General features: G+C 38.6%; 2 protein-coding genes across 23 annotated transcripts in view; one reads left to right on the forward strand and one right to left on the reverse strand.

Annotated features, from left to right (window-relative positions):
• LOC127054628 (uncharacterized) overlaps positions 1–14,079 on the forward strand; it is a 600,194-nt gene that overhangs the window by 280,755 nt on the left and 305,360 nt on the right. The window lies entirely within an intron of this gene.
• ROBO2 (roundabout guidance receptor 2) overlaps positions 1–14,079 on the reverse strand; it is a 1,593,247-nt gene that overhangs the window by 48,294 nt on the left and 1,530,874 nt on the right. For 12 of the 22 annotated variants that reach the window (XM_050956330.1, XM_050956386.1, XM_050956366.1 and 9 more), the window contains exons 18-19: positions 5,599–5,641; positions 3,936–4,063 (exon numbers count right to left, since the gene is read on the reverse strand). In XM_050956330.1, coding sequence (XP_050812287.1) covers positions 3,936–4,063; positions 5,599–5,641 — 171 coding nt within the window. Of the gene's footprint in view, positions 1–3,935; positions 4,064–5,598; positions 5,642–13,205; positions 13,233–14,079 lie in introns of all 22 variants that reach the window. The other 10 variants (XM_050956226.1, XM_050956216.1, XM_050956254.1 and 7 more) reach the window with 1 other exon arrangement.

Here is a 14,079-nt window from a genome sequence, read left to right on the forward strand (position 1 = left end):
ATGGCTCTTTTTCTAATTTAAGATTAAAAAAAGTAGTATTCTGTGTGGAATCCAACTGATAGAAAACATGCGAGCACCCTTCTGCTTTATAACATGACTGCCAGCTACTGGACATGGATTCTGACTATAAAATTTGCATCATAATAATTATGAATACTCCTAAATTCAAAATGCTCAGATCTGGGGTTGTGGTTCAATGCATTGTAAAAATCAGGGTCATTTGTTGGTTTTTTGGGACTATTTCCTACTATGTGTATGTCTGTACAGCAACTACCACAATGGGACCCTGACTTTGGTTACAGCCTCTAGACACTAACATAACATAACTAACAACTACTATTCTGGGTTCAAATGTCAAATATGGACAATTTCAGAAGATTTTGGAAATGAAGATTTGGTTTGGGCTCATCTGTATTTTCAACTTTTGCAGGCACTAGTGAAAGGATTTAGATGTCAAATGATCTATTTGTGAGGCACAGTCAGGTATACAAAATGGCTAAATTCTACCACTGCTGAATAAGATGGTGCCATTTCTATATAGTCACTTTTCAAAATAGTCTGCACGACTACAGATTAATTATAGGCACAGAAGGGAGATATAATCAATGAAGAGCACATATTGTAAAACAAGTTATTTTTTTCAAAAATCAGGCAGTTAGCATCTACTTACATGGTCTAATGTACTTTCAGTGTTCAGTTTACAGCTATAGAGATTTATTTTCTAACTACCAGCCCTGCAAACTCAGCCTGAGATCTGAGAGTCAAGCTGGGTCCTATCTGGCTTGTGTACATCACCAATAATAAAGAGTCTACCTTGCCTCAAATGGTTCCATGACGGTGCAATAGATTAAAAGTTAGTAACCAATTTTGTTAGTGATGTACAACAATAACAGAATCCAGCTTTATCAGCCTGCAAAAGTTTCTCATAAATATTGGGAATTTTCAATAGAACTATTTATTTTAAATTGATTGTTTTAGTTCAATAAAATGCACATGCTGAGCACATGAACTATTAAATTGTCAGCTCACAAAGTAATTATATAGTAAAAAATCAAGCACTACCATAGCAAGACTCATATCATTCAACTATACCTCTTGTGGAAAAGCCTAAAAAAATAAATGAATTTTGCACCATGTTGTTATACTCAAAGAGGAAAACATATTCCAGAATCAAGGTTTCTCTGTTGAAAACACTCCAAATCCTAACCTGCACTGCAGATCCTCATGTAATTGAGACAGTCTTGGAGTCCTGTCTGAGTTACAGTAGCCTCTTCAGCCTGCCGTATGGGGTCAAAGCAAATATTTGCAGCACTCTGTGATATGGGCCTGCCCTCAATATGTCCTTCCCACTCGGCACCTTGGCCTGGCACACCCGCTACACCAGAGATTGCAAGGGGATTCTTGTAAGGCAGCCTTAAAGCCATCCTTCACAGTTCCTGCACATGGAAACCCTCCTCTGGTCACATCCAAGATGTCTAGAGCCCCTTCATGCTACTCCTGTGACTTCAGCCTCTAGGGTTGAAATCAAGGGACTGAAACCAGAAGCATCAAGTTATGAATGCAATTTAGCTGCAAAAATTGAAAGAATAAATGTTATGTCCTTCTGATGAATCTGGCCTTCAGCTCCATCACCACTGAAGGCAAAAATCTTGAACAGCTACTTCCAGTCCTGGGGCTTATAGAGCCAAATGCTATAAGAAAATGTTAATTTTTTGTACTATGGGTGCTCATGTAAAGATGTGGAAATGCTGAAGAATCATAGTTTCAGGGCCTCTGCAGTCAAGAAGCTGGCAGACATATGTATAATACTACCACTGACCTCTTAATATTATCTATAGACATGCCCTTTTTACACCACTTTTGTAAGATCAGCACTTAAAGATAGCTTTGCTATATTGAAAGTTAATATAAAGTGTTTTAATGCAGTTCAGCGCCATAGTGTAGTATCAGAAAGACAGAGTCTGTTATTCAACACAACAAAGTGTTACAAACAAGTTAAGAAATGATTCTCCAGATGAGAACTTTGACATACTTTGGTTTATTTCTGCTTCCATTTTTTCGTCATTTTTTTAACATTAGAAATTCAGGTCTTTTTTACCTTCCAAGGCTTTATGGAGACAGGAGAACTGGTAGGATTATGACATTACAGAACCAAGGAAGTGAGAGGGCATGTGATTATTATTTGGCATGTTTAAAACTCGGTCTTTTGTTTTTTTAACACCTTTTTGACTAAAACACTTGAGAGAAAAGCTCTCTGTTAATGAGTCAACATCATCACTCATCAAAGTGATGATGCCTCAGACTTTCCAAAAGGGATTCCAATGAAACCACAGCAGAAAAAAGACCTTAAAAAATTTGAAGAGCTCCCTTCTCCCTACTTTTCTCCTCAAAACCCTGCCACTCAAAAAATCTTTGAGGTTTTCTTTATAGATTATGGCCCTGAGTGAGAATAGCCCTCCAAAGAGGCTGTGCAAGGGTAGAGAATTGACCAACAAGATTCCTCCACTGTGGAGATGCTCAAAAGCTGCTCACAACTTCCATTCCTAAGTTCCTTGCTCACTCCTGCTCTCTCACGTGACCCATTCCTCCAAAAGGGGTACAGAAAGAGGTGAGGACATTTCCTTTTCCCCTCTATAGGGTTGATTGCTCATCCTCATACAGGGCTTAAATAAGAGTATTTCCAAGAGCCCACCATATCCCTCCCATTCTCTGTGGGAGGTGCCAGGGCTTGGGGCTTCAGCCCCCACGGTGGCATAGGGGAGGCACTGGGGTTTGGGGGTTTAGCTGCAGGGCAAGGGGGTTTGGAGCTTTAGCCCTGTGGGGCTAAAATATTTATCAGCGCTTCACTCTGGACACCTCCAGCTGAATTTAAGTCCTGCCCTCATACGAAAGGAGCAGCACCTGGAGAATATCTTGTGTGCTTCCTCTGAGGTAATGCTGCCCTCTGGGCTATAGCTTAAGTCACTATCTAGCCCTATATTTAAAGAAGCAGAAATGGGCACAAACATAATTCTATTTTCTTTACAAATCATCTTTAAAACAGATGAACATTTCATTTTGAGTCAGCCATATACACAGAAAGAACTGTGTTTTTTACCACCCTGAAATAAAAACAATTTGTATATGGTGCTTATCACAGAGCTTAACAAACATGAAATAACTAATTAATCCTCAACACTCTGGTGTGATAGGAATTGTTATATTCCCACTTAGCATTTTAATCTCTATGACTGAAGTGCCTAATTTGCCACAGTAAGAAATAATACTGAAATTAAAGTAATAATAACCATGATTTTACAGACTGGGGAAGTGAGAGAGGTGAAAGTCAACATTTTCAAGAGTAGTCTCTGATTTGGATGCTAAATGAACACTTTGGGCCTGAGTTTTAGAACTGCAGTGTACCCACAACTTCAGATGAAGCCAACAGAACCCGAGGCAGATGAGCACTTCTAAAAATCAAGTCTATGTTGAGCACCCAAATACTGAGGTAGCCAAAATAAGAGACTAGTTCTGAAAATGTTGGCTGTAATGACTTCCTTCTGGCAACACAGTCAGTTGCAGATCTGGGGTGGGAGTCAGGAGCTCCCGGCTCCAAGTGCTACACTCAGACTGACAGACCACACCTCACCTCTCTCCCTTTTCTCTAATATTGGTGTTTTTATGATAGATTTAAGAGTATGAGTATGACATATAAGGACTGGAAATAGTGAGCTAAAATGCTGATAAAACCAAAACATTACTAATTAGCAGTGTTGTTGTGCTTTACTGTATTGTACCAGGCAGCAATTTTACAGCACTGCTAAGGCTCCTTGATGGACAACCCCCCCCACAATATATATACACATGCACAAAACAGAACCCAATATGAAAAACAAACTAAAGTGAAAACAAAATGTGTTATTCACCGCATGATGACATGATTCAGTAAAACCCACCTCCACGACCAAAATTCCCAAGATCGTTAGGTCCACTAGTGCTGTTGTTTACTGGCAGACTGGTGGCAGGCCAAGAGTCTGCAAGCCAAGGATAACTGGGGTCACTTGCATTCAACAGACCTGGTCGACTGAAGCAGGATGAAAAAAAAGAGGAAATGAACATGAAAATATGTCTGTCAGACAACTCTGGACAAGATTGTGATTGAAGAGATTGTATCATTTTTCTCCTGCCACAGTATGTAATAAACAGTTTAGGAGACTTCAATATATTTCAAATTAGAATTGTGTAGGCTTTCATGATTTAAAGACCTTCAGCAGTTAATTAAGGCTATATACAAAATAACTTTGGCAGTTGAAATGGAACTAGGCATCAGTCGTGATTCTGCCTGAATCCAAATGAATTCTGTTGTCTGTCTGAAACAGGGAGTGGGCTGTTATCACTGAAGGATTCTAAACAAGGGTTGAATGATAAATTGCCACTTCAAGGGAACAATCACTCAAAATGACTGCTCTGTATCAGCCATTTCCAGGACTTTGGGCTACTATTTCTTCACTCCTTGAATCCCAAATGTACATCTGTCTAGGCTGGTAGCTTTTTCTTTGAGTACTCTTGTATAGTTTAGAGGCAAATAGGTTTGAGTGGGATTAATGGAAAGTTCACAACAGTATTTTTATCTGTGACTACAGCATGCTTTCATAGTTTTGTAATATTAAACTTCGAGAGCTGTAGTGTGACCTGGATATCTCAAATAGGGAAGGAAACTTTGGCCATAAGAATCTGTGCACTCACTAATCACAGGATAAATAATGCGGCCCTATCCTGAAATTCAGCATGGCAAATGTGGCCAGCACTTTGTGTTTTGCAAGGAAAATCAATCTCTTCATATGAAAAGAACAGTTCTGAAGGTTTTACGGATTATTAGCACACTTATGAGGAAGAAGCAACATTTATAATCATTGTAGTTTTTCTGATAGACCCCCTTCTGGTACAATCCCTAAGAGAAACATGGGTTTCTATGGAAACGGCAATAAGAAGATCCAGCAGTTTTCTTGCCACATCCACTAGCTCTCATTAGGTCTAATCTCTTTTTGCTAAAATATTGATTAAATGAGAGATTGGAAGTTATTACCATGGCCTAATTACAATCTCCATATTGGCAAAGAGAAAATAGATGAGGATATATGGGTTTGTTATCAGCTTTTATCAATTTCAATTGAGTAGCCAAAGTTGTGGAATCCAGTCCCATCAATCTGCAACCTATTTATCATCCATGAATCATTTATTTTGTGATCGATTATGTGTAATTGTTCACTCACAGCAATTTAGTGTGAGCCAATAAGGAGTCTTAAACAACAGCAACTTCATTTGCTAATATCTAATTAATGCAATAAACATCCTGGTAACAAATGAACACATTCCTTGTGATATTTACTACTAATTTCTTCTTGGGCATCAGGGAGATATGAAACATCTGGACTTGATTCCTCTAAAGTGTCCAACAGATAGATCATTAAACCTCATGGTAAGCCATTTAATTCCTCCTAGACTTGTCAGTCTTCTAAATAATCTTTTATTATAATAGTCTTTTATCTATAGAAAAGTTCAAGTTCCTAATCAAAAAGAAAATAGGATGGAAATAGATCTTTTTAACAACAAACCTACCTTCCATTGCTCATTAGTCCTCCATCTCCTCTTTGAAAAGTGACTGGGATTTCAAAAAAAAAAAAAAAAAAAAAACAAGAGAGGAAAATAAAATCAGTTAGTAATAATTAGTAATAAAAAAAACCAGAGTTTTCATCACACAAGACTAATACCTCTGGACATCATAACAAAATATAATGCAGCAGTTACAAGAAAGAGAAACATGCCACATTGAGAGTTTCCACTGGACAGATTTAAATCAATCTGCCCTGTAGCCTGTAAGCCAAAATTGCAGGATGGCTAAAGAATCCTGAATTTACTATGGGTCTCTGACATGACTATGTTGTGTGAGACTACATCAGGTGGTGAAATTGTGTTTTCCTGGCATGTTTCTGCTTCAGTATATAATGACATTATACCGATATGTTAATGACATCGGTGTCATGATGCAGCAGCATAATGCCACCACACAAATATTTTGTCCCATAGGATAAATGCAAAGAGGTGGCAGTCCTGCTAGAATTATAGTGGAGGAAAAACAAGTATAAATCCTACCTCACTTCCCTCAAACATACAAGATAAAAACATCACACATGCAAACGCAAATACATCAACATTACATGGGGGAAAATCCCTTCAGTCTTTCCCCGAAGGATGCCAAGGATACACTTTGAAGTATATGAATCATGTTAGAAATCCATAAATAGATCCTTGATGGAAAAGTCCGTGCCCCCATCGTATTCACAGGGGTATATTTCAGGATGGCCCACAGTTGTAAACCCCATTTCTCAGATGCTGCTTTCAAACGTAGGGCAATATAGGTGGTCCTGTATTGTGGTCCTATGTTATTAATTTCTTTTAAGCTAACATTTGCTGCACACTTGCTGAACAGCAGGTGCAATTAATGCACTGTAGAAATCACTAGGTATTAGGAAACAAGCCAATGAGCAGACCTGGTCCTTCAGTGGCAATAATCTATTAATGATTTTCGGAGATCATTCCGATTAAAGTGCCCTACAGCAGACTATTTTAGTGGTCCAGCCTGGATCCTGAAGATCTTGGACAAAATCCACATCTATGAATAAGATTGCAATTTCATATGGCAAGAAGCTCCATGGTCAGCTTAGTTAAAAATAACCTCCAAATAGGGAATTCTGACCACCTTCCTGGGGTAGACATCTTCATCGATAAATATATGGTCACCAAAGCATTTGCAAGGTTCTCCAGCTGTGACCCCCAAAAACACAGAAATACCTTTGTTGTATCTAGGCTGACTTTAACCATCTCTGTCAGATACTGAACTCTCAGCCAGATAACAATACAGCACCAGGATGAAAATGCCATGATTAGCAAAGAAGTTTATCAGTTCTATAAGGGGCTTCGCAATACACATTTAACAAAATTTAATGGTGATAAAACGAACCCCTTTGGAATCTCCTGTGGAAGGGCTTTTGGGGTTGATGATTAATTATCCATTACCACAGAATGGACTACTGTTTCTACTGGAAAGCCACTGTAATTCTATTTCGCATCAGACTATTTTTTAACAGCTGTATTTTGAAAGAGTTAATCTGAAACAACTAATGAAAAGAAAATCAAAAGTGTGGGAAGTATTAAATAAAAATCTGCTTACGAAAACACCACATGCTAGAAGCATTGCAGCTAATTAGCTCTCGATCTGACACTACTTTCCAGTTATGTTGCTTTTTAATGGACTATCAAGTGATCATATCACTCTTTGCTAAAAGTGAACAAACTAATGCCAAAGAGCTGTGGAAATCATTTGTGAATATGCAAATAAATGGGTGCTGTCTAGCTATGTCTCAAAACATGTTGTTAAGAAATGTATCGGTAGAAGGTAATTTAATGTTCTTTTTCTTTCCCACCCTCCATTTCTTCCAGACATTCTATCTCTGTCAAAGCAACAAAGATATAAACCCAGAAACATACCCCTAATGTATTCAATAATGAACTTTATGAATTTGGTTTAGTATTTTATAGGGGACTTCCAGGATAACATAGTCTACACTGAAACTAATTTCACATCTGAGATTAATATGTTTGTTTAGGCTACAGACTGATATTAACATTTTAATTTTAAAAGAAATAGTGTCATTCTGTGTGTGTGTGAGAGAGAGACATTTTAAATATGACAAATGGGGAAAAATAATATTTTTGGTCACCTACATATTTATATCTGTAGGACTCTCTAGCATAGCTGGGGGGGGGGGAATACACAGGGAGGGCACACCAACAACTGTCCCCAGAGGCGCTCTACTTGCAGAGCCATGAAGTATGCAGGATACTTCTGAGCATGCTAGAGACCACATCATGAGAAGACGTGCTTCCTACACTATTTGTATTAAGCTGTAGTTGATCTCCTTGGGGCGGCAGTAGTCTGCTGGCACAGAAGACGGGTGGATGGCACCACTCTGCCCCACCTTTGGGGTCACTAGCATCTAGTAGTAACCCTGCCTTGTCCTTGTGCACAACCTCACTTTCTGACCATCCAATAAAAGCCTTGCGCTTTATGGGAGAGATACAGCTAGATATTGGCTGAAAGAGATAAACTCATCAGAGAGAAACAGCTATGGGCCAGGTTGTGGCTTGGAAAGAGGAGGCTCCTTATGCTTGCTTCCACTTTGCACACTGATGCAGGAATGGCTACAACCTTTCCATAACGTGGAACAAGAAAATACTACAGTCACTGTTCTTGTTCGACAGGTTTCGTCTGATCAGCTAACCTCTCCAATCCAAGGCTGTAGATCTTTTTTTGAAACCAGAGGACATTACTGGCAGATCACAAAATCATTTTGTATTTCTGATCCCTTCCAAAAAAAGGGCTACCTCAGATTTGCAGGAACACATCCATTTCTCTAAGAGTTAACAAGAAGAAGGAAAAGGCAGCTAACGGCACAAAAGACACGGCCGCACTGCCAAAATAAGCACTTTATCAATCCTGTCATATGTTTTGTCAGCATTTTTTGCCTGTAGTTTGATTTCTGAAATTACAAAACAAGTCTAAATGCTGAAAAAGAGCATATTTAATGCAACACAGTCTTGTAGATGTCAATGTAAAACAAAATGTCCAGACAAGCTTGCTTTATTCAGGCTGTCTTCATTTCAAACTGATGCTGAACAGTCTCAAGGGGCAATGGGGGAGGAGGAAGAGGAGGGTCTCTCTTGCTCTAACCCAACCCATCTTCTCTTGCCTTTTATCATTGAGAAAGCATGAAAGGTCTTTCAGCATTATCTATATCTGATATATGTCCTTAGAATGGTTGAAGTCCTGCATTAAGTGCCAGGAGGAGATTGGCTTTTAAAAGAAGATGGGGGGAAAACAAGAACAGTGATTTCTAAGGGATTCTCACCAGACTATACTGCAAGAGCTGCAAAAATGCAGAGTATACTCCAAAGTGCATTTAAACTGTATACAATGTAAAGAAATTATACAGTATATATTTGTATGAAGAGTATATGTTAAAAGACCTTTTGCATGTTTTTTTTTAATATATAAAGAAGTACCTATTCTATTTACTAATATTATCTGACAAGGTTAAACCTAATCTTCATGCCTGCTAGAACTGGAAAAATACAAATATATAGTAAGTTGACATTTTGAGGCAAGAAGCTTCAGAAAGCTTTCTATGTGACTATCTCTAATAGGCCACATTTTCCTGCCACAAATGAAAACTTTAATGTTGCCAGCCAAGTCTTATTCCTTTTCCTGATAAGCTGTTCCTCAAATATGAATGTGGATTAATCCTCTTTTAATAAGCATTAACTCAGAACAGATAATCAGTGTATAAAAATTCCATCAACTCTTCTGCCTGCCTTTGGATGATTCTGTCAAATAATTTATACTCCTCTAACAATTTTACGAATTATGCATGATACATTTAGAATGCCATGATTTCCTGTTTTTAATTTGTTTATATTTATTGTTTCAAAAAATCTTTAATCCCTTAGGGCACTAGTCACTAAATAAGCTTACCTACTCATAACTGAATATACACATTTACTTTCCTTGCGTGGCTGATGGCCTGTGCATCCTTGAAGAAACCTTGAATATTCAAGTGAGTGGTTATTGGCACACCAATGAGTCAGAGGACACATGAAAGATACACGGATATATGGAGTCTCTCTTGTTTCTGCACAGGAGCTATGTGAATTTACTGTACAGAAACCTGTGTAGAAATGTGATGACACATTTATAACTTTCCCTGCTAAATGAATCAATTCTGTTCCAGAATTGTAATGGATGGGAGTGAAAGAACTTGCATACTGTACTAGAAGGGATACCTGTTTTGAGCCAGCTCCTTTTCTTTGTGCCACGTGCAAACCTGTGTTGCATGTTTGTATCTGGGAAATGTGAGTAGAGGATGAACATGAAAAACAGGAAATTAGTGTATAACTCAGTTTCCATGTGCATAGCAGCAATTTTGCTCTTCTAGAGGGTGTCAAATATGCACAGACATGTCAAGCCAAATTGTCCTCTACAATCTGCACGGCCAATTGCTAAATTAGGAGTAAATCATGCATTTGTGGTGCTGATAAACTCCTGTGTCCGGCTTTTGCTTTGCTGATACAATGCCATCTTCCAAGAATATATATTTAACCCACTGGTTTCAGTTATGTCACTACTGCTTCCCAGCTAGTGGAGTCACTTATTTCACTCACATGGTAGACACTCATACCTTTAGTGCTTTTAATCTCAGGTTCAATCCCTGCTGATGAATCATGCAGGGGTGGGGTGGGAGGGGGTGTTGTTACAAGTGATGGCCTGTGAACCTGAAGGCTACATACATATTACAGATGTTCCACTGTAAATAACCAAAAACCATGTATGAGGTCATATTATTCATTATTTGTGAATATGTGAAAATGTTCACAAATCCAGAAAGTTACATAAGTTTTAGCCCAACAGATTAATCTTCCCCAGCCCAGCTATGTAGCAGCAGCATTTCATTTGCTATTTATTATTTTTCTGATTAAAATATTTCAGTGATTCAGTCATGCAGAAGAAACAATACCTTTCTGGTGGCCAATCACACAACATAAATAGCAAATAGTCCAAGTGAACAATTCACAAACTTCCCATAATCAGAAAATTATCAGTCCAAATATTTAGCAAATATTTTCAAACAACAAATACATGCCATTTAAAAAAATCAGTGACAATTTGTGAACAATTTGCAAATAGTTGGAAAACAAAAAAAGGTTGTCACAAAAAAAAAATTAAAAACGTTCTTCCTTCTTTTGTTTGTTTGTTTTGAAACTTTCCAACCAGTTCTGTTTATGAAGCAAAGCAAAACTCAAAATTTATCACAAATATAAATAATGAACAGTTTGACCAGTACTATTACATATTCAGATATTCATGTTTTATGTATTCATGAAGGAAGCAGATGTTTGGCCTGAGCAAAAATGTGCTTCTTTCACAAACAAATATATTAGGATAAATTCACCTCCAATGTAACTTCACTGAAATTCACCTCTGATGAAGGCGAATTTGGTCCTAAGCCTGTCTAAAAATGTAGGTCTGGAATCTCTTTTAGCATACATGGGTTACAACTGACTATGGAAGGAACAACCTATAGACTTGAGTCTTCTCAGATCTGTACAAACTGGCTAAGTGAAAATTTCACTGGTTAAGTGAAAATTTAAACATTTTGTGACTGTAGATCATATAACCAACTCCAAATTCATGCTGTCAGGAACTTGATGTGGATTTGAGACTCTTCTTGGGGAACTCAGAGCCTGGACATAAATCAGTAGATTTTGCTAATCTCCAAATGCACTTTTGTGCCAATTGTGACAGTTTCTGAAGACCATGGGTCAGATTTTGATCTTTGTTCCCCCAGTGTAAATGGACTTCATTGAAGTAACTCTGGATTTACTCATTATGAGGAAGATTAGCATCTAGCCCAATGTGTTCAGAACACATATGAATTAAGTTACTGATATACAGTAGTATGTGATTAGGGTTCAAAGCATTCAGAAGTTGTGCCTCCCAATGAAATGAGAAAAGCATTAGAGTCTGTGGTTACTGTTTGTCAAGCTGTGTCACGCCTTACTCTTATCTGAACAAACATGCCAATAGTGCTGTTTTGGCTAAGCCATTCATGAGTTTTCAAACCTTCTCTTTGGGTACAGTTGTTCCTAATAACAATAAAAGGATTGTGTGGGCAGGTGGTATCACCTCCTCCCCCTACTTGTCCCACCTCTCAGCAGCCAGCTCTGCCCTTCTGCTGAGCTGCATACAACTCCAGAGATGGCTGAAAGGTAGACAGAGCTGAAGAGAAGTAGCAAGAAGTGAGGAGTGGAAGGTTCCAATGAGCAGCAGGGAGAGGAGTTAACTGTACAGGGAGTGCAGAGAATGAGCATAATTTTAGCAATGGAGAAAGAGGGAGGACCCATTAGCACAAGGTAAAAGGAGCAGGAATTATGGTAGGATAAGCAGAAGCACCATTTTAAAGGTCTGTTTTCAAGTAAGCCAGGAGTCTGGGGCTGCTGGAGGATTCTGGGTACATCTTAGTGAGTTTTTATTGTAACTTTTTGAGGAGAAAATAACCAAAATTCCCTGAGAGGCATGCACAGCCTACTAGTAGCTGGGAGACTAGTGGCCCACAAACCCCCAACTTATTTGGAAAAATATCCCTTGTCAAAATTCTTGGCATTTGGTAGGTATGACTGAGAGGTGTACTACATGCCACAAAATGTTGCACACTTATACTGGAAAACATTGAAATATATTGGCCATGTACACTGTAGTGCATGGAGATAATGTAAGAATTTTGGGGATTGTGACACTCATGCTTTTAGATATGAGAATTGAGGTCAATTATTTGTATTAATTATTACAATTAACTGGATACACTGTATCTCTTGACCATACATATGTTGGCAAAGCTGTTTGCAACCTGCTGTTTCAGCCACAGTTCATTTATTCTTCACACAACTTTAATCACACTCATGATAATGGCCTACCGTATGTTATGCCTTATAAAAAATGATAACATGAGTTGGTTGTGGATTGGACAGCCAGAACAAAGGCAAATGCTTCAATTAATAAAAAGCTTTAAAATGCCTTAAACACCTACCTAGTGTATCAGTGTGTGTGTGTATGGGTTAATCACTGGCTAGGTTTGAAATAAGTGCAGATCTGAAAACCTCATGCACAGGTAGATTCATGTACAGTGAAGAGTGGAATCTGGGATAAGTTCTGCTTCTCTGGACAGGTGCAGAGGCCTTCAGAAATTAGCAAGTTAAATACAAGAATCCTCAAGAGCAAAATTTGGCCCTTTGTGACTAATGCCTGCCTATCGTAGTTCTGTTAGTTCAAGCATTGCCCCGAAAATTACCTTTCAAAATTGCATAATTTAGAAGGGTTGGATGAGTAAGAAGTATGCAGAATTATAATGAAAGAGAAGTTAATTGTGGTAGATTGTAGTCTTCTTCTGAAATCACTAGCAGAGTCAATACTACATTATTATAACAGATGGGGAATGGCAGTGTTTCTCCTTGCACTTGGTTTTAATTCTGTATACCTGCTATGATTATAAACACTTATGCTAATGGTTGCAGTGACATGTTGGTGAGGTAAGAGACAGACTAATGGACAGTACCTGCAGGGGTGAAGGTGAAGGACTGAACTGCAAAACAAGAAAGCAAACACATCGTGAGTTACAGACCCTGATTACAAGCACTGATTGCAGGGCACAAGGTTCCCTTGGAATTCACTCATCTATAGTTTAAAATCATATGCAGGTTATAACAATTGATCTTTAAGCACTAGTCAGCCAGCAGCCAATGAGAAATAAAGGTTGAAGAAAGGTGAATAGTGAATTTTGAGAATTACATTTGATGGAAGTTAGTTCTGAGGTGCGCATGCTATCCTCCTTATCATAAATATTAGGATGAGCTCTGAAACATGATGTCGTACGAGCTTTCATTGTTAAGAGCATACAGCATTTCATAATTCTGATAACGGTCATTCTGTGTCACAATGCAATGTTCACATAACGTTTAGGTGCTGCAGATGTCATGAGAAAGAATGAGCTGCGCCACACAACAGCCTATGGTAGTCAATTTAAGCTGTATTTGAGCAGGGAGTTGAACCAGATGACCTCCTGAGGTCCCTTCCAACCCTGATATTCTATGACTGCTCACAAAAATGTGCTATGCCAACTCACATAGACATAGGCCAAAATCCCTTTTCTGGAAAAATGAGGCTTAGTATTCATTTAGTTAACACATTTGAAGTACATGGAAAGGTATGACACCTCCATAAGGAAATGAGACTGCTAAAATCCTCATGTGTTCAGGGCCGGCTTTGGCTTTTTTGCCGCTCCAAGCCAAAAAAAAAAAAAAAAACAAACAAACTTGAGGGGCGTCTGGAGCCAGGGTGCAAACTTTTGGCTAGCGGGACTCCCTGCGCTGCAGACGTGCCCCAGGCAGTGGAGTGCATGCCCTGGCTAGCAGAAGGGAGAGGGAGGGAGT

Source organism: Gopherus flavomarginatus, chromosome 1, assembly GCF_025201925.1.
Source record: "Gopherus flavomarginatus isolate rGopFla2 chromosome 1, rGopFla2.mat.asm, whole genome shotgun sequence".
Classification (NCBI taxonomy): Eukaryota; Metazoa; Chordata; order Testudines; family Testudinidae; genus Gopherus; species Gopherus flavomarginatus.